General features: G+C 40.1%; 1 protein-coding gene across 2 annotated transcripts in view; it reads right to left on the bottom strand.

Moving 5' to 3' along the window:
- ARHGAP22 (Rho GTPase activating protein 22) overlaps nt 1–16,016 on the bottom strand; it is a gene marked incomplete at both ends in the record, with an annotated part of 157,053 nt that overhangs the window by 130,773 nt on the left and 10,264 nt on the right. For both annotated transcript variants that reach the window (XM_082310290.1, XM_082310291.1), the window contains one exon: nt 6,358–6,557. In XM_082310290.1, the coding sequence (XP_082166416.1) occupies nt 6,358–6,557 (200 nt within the window). The remainder of the gene's footprint in view (nt 1–6,357; nt 6,558–16,016) is intronic.

Genomic DNA, 16,016 nt, shown 5'->3' with positions numbered 1-16,016 from the left:
CAGGCCAGGAACAGAGAGCAAAATGACAGAGGAAGCTTTCCTAGGTGTTTGTGAAGAACTTTCCTAGAGCTACATACAAGCATGAACTTGAAGAGCTCCGTTACCTCTTTTGTTCATCATCTAGACACTCAATAATAGTTGTGTCAATAACAGACAAAAAAGGTGACTTGCTGGCTCAGGCTGCCAGCAGACATTACTGCATCAGCTATACTCAAGACTTCTTTCCAGCCTCAAGGGCTAAAAAGCTAACCCTGTCACTCCAGCCACAGCAAATGATCCTTTCCAGAGACTCATTTTCAGACTGGCACTTTGGATCACAAGGTGGATCTACTGTGCCACAGGACACACCCAACTACAAGTTTGCTGCGTTATGCCAATCTAACAATTAAGTTGCCTGTGTCACAATTCTTCTGTCTATAAGATACTGATGATGTCCCTGTAACTGCAGCTGCTTCCACAAAAGAAAACTCAGTCTACAGAACTAGTTCAAGATCTTTGAAAAAAAAAGAGTTCTATAAGTAAAAAGGTGCTATTTTTTTTCTTCTGTTTTTTTTAAAGAGAATTTGCATCTTTGAGTTATATTTGAGATGCAGAGGAATGAAGACTATTGCATCCAAAGCCATCACTGGAGATGTACTCTGCATATTTCGGGCTGGAGAAATGTCACAACAGCTACACTGGTGTCAGTGAATATTTTAAAGATGGAAACAGACTGGACAAGTAGTGAAGGCAGATAATACAATTTTTTCCCCCTTCTCTCACTCCATAGGAACCTCAACACTAGCCTTTTTTCTGGAAACATCATTTTAATTAGTGCCACTAAGCAATATGGGGAGGGAGGGGAAGACAGCATCAGCAACAGGCAGTAGTTAACCATGGATGCACTGAACTCATGCATTTTCAAGAAAAAGTTACTTGACTTGTTATCATTTAAGGCCGTGCACATCAGTTACTATGATCAGTTAACATCCTGATACTTGTTAAATTACTGCTATGCAATCACTTTTCCACCCCAAGTGACAGGAAAAGTGTCTGTTCTTAGACCACTGGAAAAAAGTTTAAGGATCGGGCATGCCTGATCTTCATCAATATCTGAGAAGACTATAAATAAAACAGCCACTTTGTGGAGCTGTGTAAGTTTCAGACTGTTTCATAGATTTTAAGGGCAGAAGAGATTAGTAGGATATCTAGCCTGGGCTACCACCAATGCACTAGCACCTCTGCTCTTTTTGCTGCTTTACATTCTTCCTAGGCTCTGAGCAATATTAACATTCTGCTTACTTTATACTTTTTCAAAAGAAAGGAAGAAGTGAATGCAGATTCTGAGAGGAAAAAATGGCTCACACCTTAATATTCATCTCTCCTGTGTCCTTGACACTCAGATTTTCACCTGTCCAGAAAAACCCTTGCTTTCTTCTTGAGTAAGATTCCACCTGAATTTATCCAACAGTCCATTTTTGTCATAGTGCATTTTTTGGAAAAGAATGGAAAGTTTCTCACTAACATTACTGGAACTAGATGTTGTTTGGGGGAACATTTTGTGAATAGCAGCCCTTAAAAACTTCTAGAGTCAGTACTGGGAAATGAACAAAAGACTTCCAAAGCTGAATACATGTTAGAAACCCCTAAACCAAGGCTATGACAGATTTCTGGATTTTTTTCAGTCAAGCTATACCTACAAATCACACTGGACCAGAGCATTACAGGAGCACCTACAGGTAAGAGTTACAGCAACAGTCCAGCCTGCATATTGCTGATGGAGTAGATGGAACAATGAAGTCTGGTTACTTCAGAGATTTACCAGGTGTTGGCTGCCTGTTTCTGCAAGGAAAAAACCCACAACAAAACAAAATCCTCTTCATTAGCAGCTAATAACCTCCACAATGACTTGAAGGAGGATGAAATTCCAGTCTGTTTCATATGCAAGTACAGCTTTGCTCCTTTACCTTGCAAAGTGCACTCTAGATTGGAAAGAGAAAACAGACAGCAACTAGGTGGATTTTACTGACAAGAAATGCTCAGAAACCTTGTGAATAGTCTGGGAGGACAGAGATGAGCAGGCTCATGCAGACCCCTTTGAGAAGCAGAAATGTCAAAACGTCCTGCTATTACTAGGTATTACATAACAGTTAGTTAATTCCCATGACCAACGTCAATAAGTGTTCTCCAGATATCCAGTGCAACAAACAAAAATATTCACCAAGTTTATGTGTTGTGACCCCCCTTCATGTTGCACACATAGAGCTGCCCTGCTACTCTCACTTCCCCTTTTGGGTGTGCCATTATAAAGTCTGTTAAGTGGAGATCACATTGTTGCTATCTCTGTTAGCTGAGTAGAATAGAGTCAGCTGTAATCCTCTAGTAGGCTCTCTAGGTAGTGCTGCAGAACAGGGTCAGGGCTCGGTTCCTGTCCCCCACCTAGTGAAAAGGTAAGACTGTGGAAGGATACAACGTAGGAGGGTACTTAGCAACATTCATACCAGTGGTTTATCTAGAATGGTTACAAGTTTTAAAATGAAGGATAAACAAGAAGTCAACAGAACAGGATAAACTTTCGGCACCCTTCCCTCCCAATCCTGTTGTCCCACATTTTGACTTTGAGGTTCACTGAAATTAGAAGACACACTGAAGGCATTCCAAATATAACAGGAAAACACTGGAAGGGCAACATGACAAAATTGCAGATGCATCACAAACTATTTCAAAATGGTACAGAAAAGTAACATATACAACATCTTTAGAGTCCAGTGGCCAGAACACATTCTAGAAAATTCTGCTGGTTTCTAGAGTGCAAAATTCAAGCCCACTGCTGATGCACTAAAGCCTTTTATCGTACCAAGTCAATACTGAAAGAAAGGTTAATGAATTAGCTGCAGAGTGGCTTCTGTTCCCCTGGAAATTGGGGAGGAATGCAGACTACCTCCTACCCTGGGAACAGAAACAAAGCCAAAGCTACTTTAAAAACCCACACATATATTGACAGAGTTAGTAGGAGCACCAAAAGCTCTTTGCAGATCAGTCCTCCCTTTCCCCCTTTCCTCATGGGGGCACCTGAGAAAATACTCAAGAAAAGCAATGGCTGCAAGCTCATTCTCTAACCTTTAGCACAGAAGTCAGTCTGAGGGAGTGGACTGTGCAACTGCAACTATGTCATATGGCACACAAATGCACACACTTTCAACAGTACTCAGTCCACTAAGACCACAGAGTAACCCCTCTTCACTCCAGGAAGCCTATGCCATTCTCCTGTCATTAGATTACAACTCCATCTTTTCAGCACTATTTTCACGGGAAGAATATCTACAATTCTCTCTAAGGACCTGGAAGCACAGGTTTTTATAAAAATAGGCAATGCAACATCCATAAACGAAAAGATATTGTTTAAGATTTCTCTTTTGAAACACTATGACATAAATTTCTCTTGACTTTGTCAGATAAACAATAAGAATATGACCCTCTTCCAGAGTACATACAAATAATCAGGTAGGCAGAAGATCAATGGGAATTTCAGTGAAGCTATTGATTTAGTTTTTGCACACAAGCTTTCAGGTTATACTCAATATTTAAAACAGAAAGATTTAAAAGAAGCATGATTATCTTTAGAGATGAAGGAAATTAGGGATTAATAGAAATTGATGAAAATATCTACATGGCCTGTAACAAAGATCTCCCAGGTTCACAACAGTCTTCCTAAGCTGTGTGGGCATGCCTGTACCATTGTCCCATCATTCCAGAGAATCCCAAGCAATAGCTACCTACAGGTTCCAAAGTACATCTCACCTGTGGGATGCATATGGTCCTAGCTGAAGTTGGATGCGAATCCTAGTTTGTAACTGTTATAAGAACGGTCCTGTATCATCCTATACAAAATGGCTTCCCCCAGTGATAAATGTACGGCACTCCTGTCCCCAAAAAGGGACAGGGTTAAAGAAATCCTTTCCAACATGACTACCTCGGGCAGCTCCTTCCTCAACCCATTCACTGATACAGTTCAGAAGGGCCCAACTCTTCCCATGCATTGTATAGGAAGATAACATGCTTGTCTTAAAAGTGCAAAATCCAGATGTTGCTTGCAGAGCCCTGAGCAGCAACAGGTTACATCATCAAGTTCAAGTCTCTCTAGCCTTTACACAGCAGGCTATCCATAATTATGGATCAAATCCCTGACTAGGCAAGTGCAAGACATAAGATGCAGCCAACATCCTCATGCACCTACCATGCATGTGTCAGGCTCACAGGGGAAAATTAATTTCCATTCTCATTCCACAATGAAATTTATGTGTAACAGTTAAGCAGGCAGCTGTATCAAACAGTTTAATAATAGGCTATAATGAGCGTGTGGATGGTGATGATATTACACAGGCTGTCTGTCACTCTGTAATGCCTGTACTGACTCATCAGGAGGCAGCAGTACAGGGACATGGTCCAGCTTATTCAATTATGTTCCCTCTGTTCAATGACTCTGGTTAGAGGCCTGACAATCAAAACAATGACTACATGAAATATGCTGCATAATATACTACAGCAACTAGGAAAGCCCTCAGTTCCAATGCTGCAAGAATATTTTACAGGCATATTGAAGAACTTGAATAAGAAATTCTTCATCTTGGCTGTAAGCTTTATCCCATCCTGTAGCACAACGCCCTACCGCCACTAAGTGCTGTAGATATAGAAAGGTCAGAGAAGCAGAAAATCATCCTGAATTTAGTGCTGAGTCCAGACTGACAATTGCAATGTCCTCAGCTCTGCATTTACCCTAGATGCAGGAGCACTGTCCTCTCATTATAACTTGTTTTAGAGAACGACATTTAATTGTAAGAAATTGATGCTAGACCAGCAACACACTCACAAAAGGCATGTGAAGTAGCAAGCAGTTAGTAAAAAATTCCATTAATTAATACGTTGTTTAAGAGAGACATACTTGTGCAATGTTCACTTTATTAAAAACTGTTTAAAATAGTTACTACCAAAAAGTTGCAAGTTAAACATGTTGCGTGCCAATGGGAATATTGCATGATGACTGTCTATTACCCAGCAAACTGCCCTACTGCTACTCAGCACATAGTTAATTAGAATCTCCTAAGTTTTTCTCAAGAATAAATGTGCTTTGGAAAGCTTTCTTGCACACATTTGTTGTCCTATGGACAAACTGGTACAGCTGATCTAAACTTACCATTTTAATTAGCCCTACTGTGGTTCAATTTATTCAATTATCATTTAGTGGTTGTTATTAAATTATCTAACCACTAGCTGACCTCTTCTCTCTTTGCTAGCTCCTCAACAATCTGATCCTTTTCCTCTGTCCATTTTCTTTCCATGGTCTACTTTGGGACCACTCTATGACACTGTCCAATATATGTTACACAGCAGGACTTAACCAGTGGTTTCCACCAGGAAAAGTGTTCTCTTTCATTCATGCTCCATAAAGTCTAAAAGTTTTGATAAAGGCAAACTTCAGACCGTTTAATATTTTTCTCCTTTGCAGAAGGTCACATTATTCCCCAGTCTGCTAAATTAGTTTTCGCTGCCAGACACATACAATCCTCCTTCCAGACACAGACAGCACAAAGCCTCGCTGTGCTGGTTTTGGCTGGGATAGAGTTAATTTTCTTCATAGTGGTTAGTATGGGCCTATGTTTTGGATTTGTGTTGAAAACAGTGTTGATAACACAGGGATGTTTTTATTATTGCTGAGCAGTGCTTACACAGAGTCAAGGCCTTCTGCTTCTCATGCCACCCCACCAGCAAGTAGGCTGGGGGTGCACAAGAAATTGGGAGGGGACATGGCTGGGACATCTGACCTCAACTCGCCAAAGGAATATTCCATACCATATTATGTAAATTCTTTCTCCTCAAAATTTGCATAGAAAAGCAATAACTCCCAGGTGTATATAAAACACATACTACAGCCCATTCTCAAGTCCTGCATGCTGGCATGTAACAAAATCTACATACTCCACCCACACAGCTAAGCAGCTGGCTCACCTCTCTGCTTAACAGTGGATTATGTGGGAGATGAGGCCCAGCTGACTAAGCAGGGTTTTTCACTCCTGCCTCAGTGATCTGGAACTCCATAGCTCTTCCTGTCAAACTTCAGTCTCATAGATGACCATACTAAGAGTTGGAGGTCAGCATGCTGTAGTGGGTAAATAAACACCTTCTAACCTTCTCCCAAGCTCTACTACTTGCCTAGGTAGCAGCTAAGTCTCCCTGCAATGTCTCTTGCCTTTGAACCCCCTTAAGTGTGTATAGTTTTAGCTAGGATAGAGAGCAACTGAAATGAGCTGTCAGTCAAGGCAGTGACTGTGACCCACATGGAAGTCACAACCAATACACCCTATAGTTCTCTAGTCATACCTGAGGTTTGGTTTCCTCTTCATCCTTATAATAGAAGAGCTGATCCCCGCGTAGCACAAACCACCGCTGCTGCCAGTTCTTCATAATGCTCCTTTGTTTCTTCAGCCAGCCACACTTCAGCACACGATCTTGAGGGTTTGGAGAAGAAGGTCTGGAGGGAGGCCCAATCTGTTCACCCATCACCAAACTCTTTGACCGGGCTGAAAAAGCAATTACAGAGTAAATGAAACAAAGAAATAAGTATAAGAACACACAGAGAGGCTAAATAACTGTTCCACACTTTCTTCTCAGACATGGACAGACCATCACATGCATGCTCCCTCTTCGAGTAGGTACTTGTTTTTCAGGGTGTACATTCAAGTTCATCAGAGTCAAACACAAGACAAACAGCCTTTTAGTACTGCTCACTCTAGCAACCTTCTAGGTGACACAATACCTCCACCAAGGCTCCACGGCTCATACTACTTTTTTTTGTGGCAAGTCATTACTGCCTTCCAGCTCTACATGGGAATAATGATATTGCTCTCTCCTAAAGGGATATTTACCCACTGAGGATGTGTAAGTGGGGTTAGCAGGGACAGAAAAGAAGAAAGGGGAGAATATAAGAAAATATTCTCACTCCACACACTACCACTACTGGGGTGACTAGCCAGTGAAACCAGCTGCCACAGGAAAAAAAAGGAGATTCAGAATTGAGAAAAATTCAAAAAGGGAACAGGCACATATAGATAACGTAGCTATCCAGAATGATTAAAGTCACCTCACTCTTCAGGGCTTTCTGACATTGAAGCAGAAAACCACAGTGGAAATAAAAGACCAAATAGAGAAAAAAAAACATGTAAATTTCAGGAAAGGCTTCAGAAGAAAAAGTCTATTGCCCTTTCCTTCCTCTCCTCCTCCCATATGCCTGCAGTAAGAGTACTAACGCTTGGGGCATTTAAAGCTAGTCTGGAGTAGCAGATAATGATTATATATTGCAGGCAGCAAGCCACTCCTCTAGAATGGATAGGTTAGATGACCTCATAGGTCTTTTCCACATCTACTTTCTTTGTATGTATGAAGTATCTTATAGTAACAGTTATTTAATATCTCATGCCATTTTCTTTCATTAGTGCGAACATGATACTGTTCCTTCTCATTTTCTACATTCATCTAACTTAAAGCACAATTTATAATGGCCTGTAAACTGTAGCCAGAAAATCTACATCTACAACTACCAGAAAATCTACATCATTGATGTCTTAACACTGTAAACTGCTGCAGCTAAAAAACAGGCAAGCTTCTTATTCAGGCATCCCTGATAGACTACAGCTAATTTGGCTTGTAACAAAGGGCAACCCCCTGCCTCTCAAAGTACTGTCTAGTTTTGCCTCTTTTAGGTTCACACAATTAAAACATGTAGCCCTGATGTTACCAACTGACTCTGGTTGCTGCCCCTAGTACCTCACCACACAGTGATGGAACTGACAACATATGCCAAAGAAAGAAAAATAAAGTGGAGGTGATGGTTGGGGAATAAAAAAAATAATAATAAAATAATAATTAAAAAAAAAAAATAATCACAATAGCAACATTAAACTTGATCCTATTTCTTCTCTTCCATGAAGCAAACCGCAATAGAAGGAGAGCCAGATAAAGGACTGAGGTCAGATCTTTGGAGAGCCTGATCAGTATAATCCAGTGAGGTAAATCACATTGGTGTCTGTGCTAAAAATCTGCTTTGACCTTCCCCATGACCTGGCAGTCAGGCCACCATGTTCTGCTTCTTTAAGAAATATAAAACCAGAATTTTCACACACTAAACTCTTCTGTCAGCAGAGGGTAGATCTGAATGGTACCACATCATCCATTACCAAAAAGTCTCAGTGACAGCAATCTCCACTTGCATTGTATCACATACTTTCCTCCCCTACCTCGGCTTAAAAATCCACTTACCTCTTCTGTAACCACCCAGTAGGCACTCAGTCTGGCCTCTGACAACTTCCCAGTTTTATAGGCAGAAGATGGCATCACTTTATTAGTCTTAAATTTCAGACTCAGTGAAAGCCCTGTCTGATAGGCAGAAGGAATTTTTTTTTTTTCCTCCCATTTCTCTGAACTGCTAAGGTAAGTTCTGCTACTGTCAACAGAAATGTGAATAAACGATTTTGTCTTGTGCCTCAATTAAGAGAAATTAGGTTTTAACCTATAACTATTTTCTGCTGTAAGAAATTAAGTTTTTTATTTTGCTTTTAGTTTCACTTTAAAATTTAATTTAAAAGTTAAAATGTTATAAGAAGTGCCGATGCAGTATCATATCTTTTTCAGAATTCCACTTCCCTTATTTTTGGCTAAAATACCTTGCTGAATTTAACCTGAGCTCATATACAGCATTAGTCCTACATTAGTGAAGTTTACCAGCAAACTTCAGATTTGCTTAAGTAACCCAGCACTCCTCAATCCTGATTTTTTTTTTTCCACATAGCCAAAACAATTAAAAAAAAATCTTAATACAGAATTCACTTAAAGTCAGGCTTTGATGTATCCAGGCATATTCTCTAAGTTTACTCACTGTAGTCTGAGCTCTAACAGACAGGCATTTTCATTTCAGCAAAATACATAGAGAACTGCTTTTCACCATGAAGCTAAGATCGTTATGCTTTAATATACGCCTTTCCGGCAACACAGTGCCCTCTAGCAGATGATTACAAAAAAATACCAGAACAACTTTGCCTCCTGCCCTGCCTGCCCCGTGCCCCGCCCCCCACTTCCAAGAAATAGAGGATCCTATTTCATATGCGTGTAGTAAGAAAACAGACTTTTCACATTTAAAGCTCTGTTGCAGAGGTCCATAAAGATTTAGTTGTAGGAACCACCTCTGCCTCATTCCAAGCCACATTTTACAACAAGGACCAAACTGTAACCTGGATTAGACTGTCCCAGATTCCTTTCCACATTCATGTTACAACATATATTATTACAAGAACGAATATCCCAAGAATTTGCTTTTCCAAATAGAACTATAATGTTTCTTAGGCAACATCTTGGCTATTAACCTAACCAACTAGTCTAATCATACCAAAAGCCATGCTTCAGTAAGCACCTCAGTCATCTCCACACTGAAGCAACTCGGCACTCTCCAGAGTAAGCGTGCAACTCCCAGCAGTTTCCAGTTTTCCCGATTTGCATATAGTTATACAAACCCTCGCCTACTTCACTCCTCCCCCTAAAAAGAAATTAGATTTATTTAACTGGAAACCAAGTACTTTTATTTTAGCATCTATATTGACAAAAAAACCAAACATCTAGCTTTGGAATAACCCAAAGCATGTTATCTCATATTTACCCTCACACACCCTTTGGTGTTATTTGTACAGTCCTTCCTAGTAATAATTTGTTATAGTGAGGAGTGAAGGCTTTCGTGATCAGCTGCTGGAGAATGTATATCTTCATATTTTTAATTTAAGCAGCACCATGTCTTAGTCTATTGCTATGGTTGTTAATTCTTCATGCTGTCTTAGCTTTCCATTTCCTTAGAGTTTCTAGTCGTGACTGTAATAGTTAATTTCATTAGCGAAATACTTAGAAAACTCATCTGTAAGTTAACAACATGGATCAGATAGAAATTTTTAGAAGGAGGAATTATTTATGGCTATTAACAGCATTGACAGTTATATTGCATGCTTCACAGAATGCAATAATTGCATAGAGGTCAGAAGCAAAACTTTCACAGACGAGCACAGGCTGCCTTTAAAGCAGCAGGTATCTCATACTACTGGGATCAAAATATCTGCTTTGATAATCTGATCCAGTATATCAAGCCCCTGGTTCTTAATGGTAGATATACATTCTTAGTGCTCATCTATTTAACAGAATTATGGAATCAGCAGAGCATAAGGAAGAAAACAAATCAATAAATCAGACTCACAACAACTCAGCAAATACTTTACATGCTCTAGAGTTCTGATGCAGTAATGCCTTTTCAATAACACCACTAGTTTCGTTTTGCTCTTCACATTTTCATTAATTGATTATTGATTCAGCCATACACATAAGTCCTAAACAGAAATTAACATAGAAAGGATTCAAGCTTTTCTTAGAAAAAGGTTTAGGATTCATCTGTACAGCGTAGCAGTACTGAAATGCCAACTACAGGACCTACTGACTCAGAAGCAGGGAAACAAGGCAATTACAGCACAGCAAGATTACAACAGACCAGGCAGACCCATATCCTTGCCACCCCATAGGTGGCACTAACAATGAGCCAAGCCTGGTTTTTGGGATGACAAATTATTAGAAGGCAAGAATCAGAATTGCGGACCTTGAAAATACTCCTGTGACTGGAAGTGACACTGGCATATGGAAGTTCTCATATCGAGACGAAGACAGGAGGAGGAATATGAGTAAGTCAGTGGGGTGATGATCAATGCCAGCTGTGTAAATGCCTGGGCTATACTAAATAAGCTCCCCATCCAAAACCCCACACTTGGTTGCCATGTCTTTAATAGTAAACTCAAAGGTTATCCTAAGGAGTAGAGAGACCAAACTGGATGGAGCCACGCTACCATTCCTTACAGAGATAGCAACCCCTATCCCCATCCAAATTCAGCCCTGTCTAAAGCTACTTTTTCTCCATTTCTCTTCCTTGCCCCATTAACAGAGCACCATACACTTCTAGAAGAGCTCGTCTGCAACTCAGACCTGCCTCCAAGCAATATACACATTCCTGTTTTCTCATCACATCTATTTTCTACCCTAAGCATACACATAACGAGACAACTTCTTCCCTTCCCTATCCATACCATCTCCCCTTCCTGAGCTCAATCCTGCGTGGCAGCAGTATACAATCTCTTCTGCTCTCCTTCTCCCGCTTACAGCTCTGAACACCACTACAGATTTGAGCAATCAATAAGAACCTACTTAAATCAGGGACATGGAAATCAATCAAGTCAATGAAATTCAATATCAATTAAAGTTGTAATCTTTTGAAATCTCATAGGCAGTTAGCTTAAATCAATACAGTCATTATAATTGATTTTGGCTGACAAACGGTCCTACAGTGAATGCACTTTGCTGTAGTGTTTCTTCAGTCTAATGACAAAGTGACACTACGTATTATTTCTGATATAGTCTTTGTTTAAAGTACTAGCCACTAAGAGAAGTGGTTTCGCGTACTATAAACAATATTCTCAGTTGTTTTATTTAATTCAAACTTTGCCTAAAAAATGGGTGCACTGAAAACACAAGTCATATGCCTTAAAAAGAGATACTGCATTTCCTTTCACCAAATTGTAGGAAATAAAATACTTGGTTTAGATGTATTTTCTGTCTGTTGCACATCTGCGTTTGTGTTTGAATTTGATTGCTAAGATACCACAGCCAGTGAGCACAAATGAAACCAAGACACTTCCTCAACACAATCTGAGAATTTATCATCTTGAAACACAATAAGCAAAGAGATTAAATGCAGAATGTTTGAAGTGATTGGTGATGAGATGTGTTTAGGCAACTAGAAGGATATCAGTTACAAGAAACTGGCAATGGCTTTTAGTTCCTTCAAGCCAAATAGAGTAGCAATCTGTACAGAAACAAAATGATGCTACACAGCCACGTGCCTGCTCACATTTTGTGACCTGGAGGACACTTACCACATTCAGAAACACTACCGTAAGAGCACGTTGTGCTCCATTACTTCTAATCAATAAAGCTACACCTGTCTATTCAGAACACTTTATAGACCAAGAGGATGTGCCGTGTTCTACTTCCTTTTCTTGACTTGTTTTTCTGTCAGCCAAGATAAAAATACAAAAGGATATTTTGCTCTGGAAAATAATTTTTCATGGCCACCCATCAGAAATTGCTGAAGAAAATGAAAGGAAAAATAAATTGATTTGGAAATCCATAATTTTTTCCAAGAGAAACCATACATGCATTACACTGGAAGCAGTTCTGTAACCTTATGCTCCAACTGAAGAAAAAGCAGGGAGACAATTAGCTTTACATATGCTTGTCTAGTAACCTGTATTTTCTGTAACGGTTGGGATACCAGACTGCACATAACAAAGCATGCAGTCTTGCCAAGAAAAGATTCTGACAGTCCGAAGGAAGGATCTGTTTGTACAAATATTTACTTAATATTATTAAGTTTCTGCAAGAACAACTGCATTCCCAAAGGCCACTTCATAAAGCTGAAATCCAACATAGAGTGGTATGATTTGACTCTCAGACTAGGGATAACAGCTGATAGAAATTGGCTATATATACAGGGTAAAATACCTTTCGGTCCTTACCTGAAGAGCAGAAACTTTGGTCATAGATATTTACATATAGGTATGACACATTCCGTTTAAAAACAAAACCCAAACCCAACCAACCAAAAAAAATCCACACCAACCACACAGGCAGCCTTTTGAGCAGAAAGAGCAGAGGCAGATGAAGGAAAATCTGAGTAGCAAGGGAATGACTAAAAAGCACATTTCAGCTACAGTGCACAGCTATGGCCAAAGAACTTGAGCCAGCCTGAAGGACTCTGACACAAAATAAATGATACACTGTAGCAGATGCACCGAGGTCCCCAAAAAGGAGCCCAGATGGATTGGGAAACTAGACTTGTTCATGAAGGAGCACCCTGTCTCCAGAACACATGTTCATCTCCTCTCAGAACTCCTAAGACCAAAGGCTGGGGGTTCTGTTTTCAAGATGTTTCCTCTTTTATATAGGCTAACTCTTATCTTTTTTGCACTGCCAGATCAGTCCATGCTCTTTCACTGGCAAAAGAGAAAGAGAAGGGAATTGCACGTGCACCAAGGAGTTCTGAAGAATAAAACTAGACTGCAGAAATTCTCCATACCAGCACATTTTAAGGGTGGGCACGCTGACAGTACCTGGCAGAACAGAAAACAAGATTTCCTGCTAGCTAGCAGGTTAGCACAGCCACACAACACTGTTGCACTACACACAAATGCACCTGGTACTGAAAGCTGTGCAACCCTGCCATGCCACAAGCTCAGGCACAGCAACGCACATTTAAAGTTGCGTATAGCCTTTCTAGAGTCATCAGAGCTGGCTCAGATCTTTGCATCAATCTTCAATAAGCATGCAGCATTTCCTTCATAGAACATGTAGAAAAACTATGCCTGTTTCCACCTACAGTACAGCATTGACAGAACATGGTCACAGCCAAGAGGCAAAGACACACTTAGTTTGAGGGCAGTTGCTTCCTGACTGGCATGAAGAAATTAATCTTGGTCGTCTTTGTAGTGTTCAAGATAACAGCCATGACCTTTCACCACTTTACAAATGGTAGAGTCGGCTCTGTATAAGGCATGTTCTAAATCAGAAAAATAATTTTATACTCCAATGACCTGTTCAATGTGACCATTTACCACTTTACTGATCAGAGTTACTTTGCAGAAGTACGCAGGTAGCATACCTAAACAAGGCAGTGAGGGGATCAGGCTGAAGGAAGACAAGAATCAGCTTCAATCTTAGTTATCTTTTAGAATGACACAAAGGTTCAAGGCTTCCATAAAATATGCTAACAGATGACCTGGTAATGTCTTGTCTTTATTGCATCAAAGAACACACACACAGTAGCACATACTGATATATATTAATGCAGGGCCTTTCCACAAGTCAAAGAAAACTCATGTCTATTTGATAAATAACACAACCAAACCCACACAACGAAAAAAAAAAAAAAAAAGACATAGTGGGATAATTTAGCCCTTTACTCCTAAAGAACAATTTACATTCATCTTCAAACTATTGTTACAAATTCATGGCATCTTGGACTCCAGAACATGTAAGGATTTTGGCAATCCATTGCTGCTACTATATAGGTAAAAGGGGCATTGTTTTGTTGGCTAACATTTCACTCCAGCTCTGGAGACCTCATTGACCTCTGGAGACCTTTGACCTATTGTACAAAGAAGTCCCAGATTTATTTTGCTGCCACTAGCAGCAAGGCCAGCAGGTCTCAACTCCACAGAATAGTAATTTAAAAAGAGTTTAACCTTGTATTTTCAAAAGGACTTGAATTACTGCCCCAGGTTGTGGGAATGTGTGGGTTTTGTCACCTGTCAATGAATAAGCCTTAAATTTTGCAGGTAACCTGACATCAGCGGTTCACAAGAGTGCCCTATAAATACACGTCATGCCAGTCCTATCAAACCACTAGCATTAGATCACGGGTAAGTGCCAAGACAGAAGGGTGATGGCTTGATTCTTTCTGCTACAACAGACTGACCTACTGATTTACCACCTAGTAAAGTGAAATACTTTATTCTAAAAAACATAGTGAATTGTGGGAAACCACTGAGAACTGTCAGCATTCAGATGAGGCAGCCTGCATCTTCTGTGCAGAACTGGGGAATCTGGCTAGGTCTATATTATGAAGTAGTACAGCACACTAGGTTTAAGGTGGAACAAGTACTGAGGAACAGCTGGTACCACGGACCCACGACCTACACAAAAGTTATTTCATGAATTTTATTTGGATTGACCATGGAAGCATACTGCACATGGAGCACATTTTCATTCAGAAAGAATCCAAGCCTATGCTAAACCACCAACCAAAGCACAGTAGGCAGGAAAGATCAGATCTGCTTCAAAAGCATGCCATTGATCCAAACCAAAATGGATGCTTATGTAGACAACCCTAACTATTCCAAATGAAGACAATGGACAGGATCCAACTAGTGACCCAGTAGCTTAGGCTAAGGACAGAGGCACACGCTTGGTAGAACTGACAGTAGAAAATGATGCTTTTAGATATTATAGTAGTAGGGACTAATAATTATAATTACTTTCTTCATTGAAGAGTTTAAGTCTTAGCTGTTGAACCCAGCCATTCCCATCTCTAGTTCTACTGCTCCCAGTGTATCTGAAGCAGCAGCATACAGAACAGGTAAGAGAAATTATTGCAAAAAAAGTCTGTGATAGGACAAGGAATAAAGACTTCATTCATTTAGCACACTAAATACTGGCTCTTTATTTCTCAATTGATGATATCACACTGAGGGGTGCAATGCTTATGCCTTCCTTTCAGTTATCAGCCACTTTGCTACAGCAAAAAACCCAAACTCATGCAGCAGTATGACTTAGCTTCTCTATGACAGAGTGCACAAAATACATTAGCGCATGACCATTCAAATTTACCTTCATCATGCTCCCAACTTTTTCTTCACTAGCAGTGGCCTCCTCTCCCTCCTAGAAACAGCAGGATGAAGTAGATTTGCATAGCTTGCTGCAGGTCATATTTTAAGCATGCCATTTAACATAGCTTTCTCCAAGTCAATGAATATAAACACAAAAGGCAAGGAACAACAAGGTAATACTCTGTACTCGAGGCAAGGTTAGCAAGCTACAAGCTCCATGAATTGAACACTAGTCACTTAAGTAATACTCACATGCTTCATTTATTTAAGTACTGAAAGGGACGCACAGAAGCCGGAGGGCCAGGTTATTATAGATTTATGCTAATTCTACACCAATAGACAGCAGGTTCAGGTCAGCTTCATTACCAAGAAAGATTAAGTTTTTTGGTTGTGTTTTGGTTTGGTTTTTTGTGGGTCCTTTTTTTTTGGGGGGGGGGGGGGGGGGGGGAGGGCGGGGAACGCAGGGGCAGTCAAGGATATTCTTATTTCTTCTTCTTGCTGATCATGAGTAACCTCCGTAAC

The sequence above is a fragment of the Platalea leucorodia genome (genome assembly GCF_965183815.1).
Source record: "Platalea leucorodia genome assembly, chromosome: 4".
NCBI lineage: Eukaryota > Metazoa > Chordata > Aves > Pelecaniformes > Threskiornithidae > Platalea > Platalea leucorodia.
Note: the sequence above shows the minus strand (reverse complement) of the source record. Positions and strands in the feature narration are given on the sequence as shown.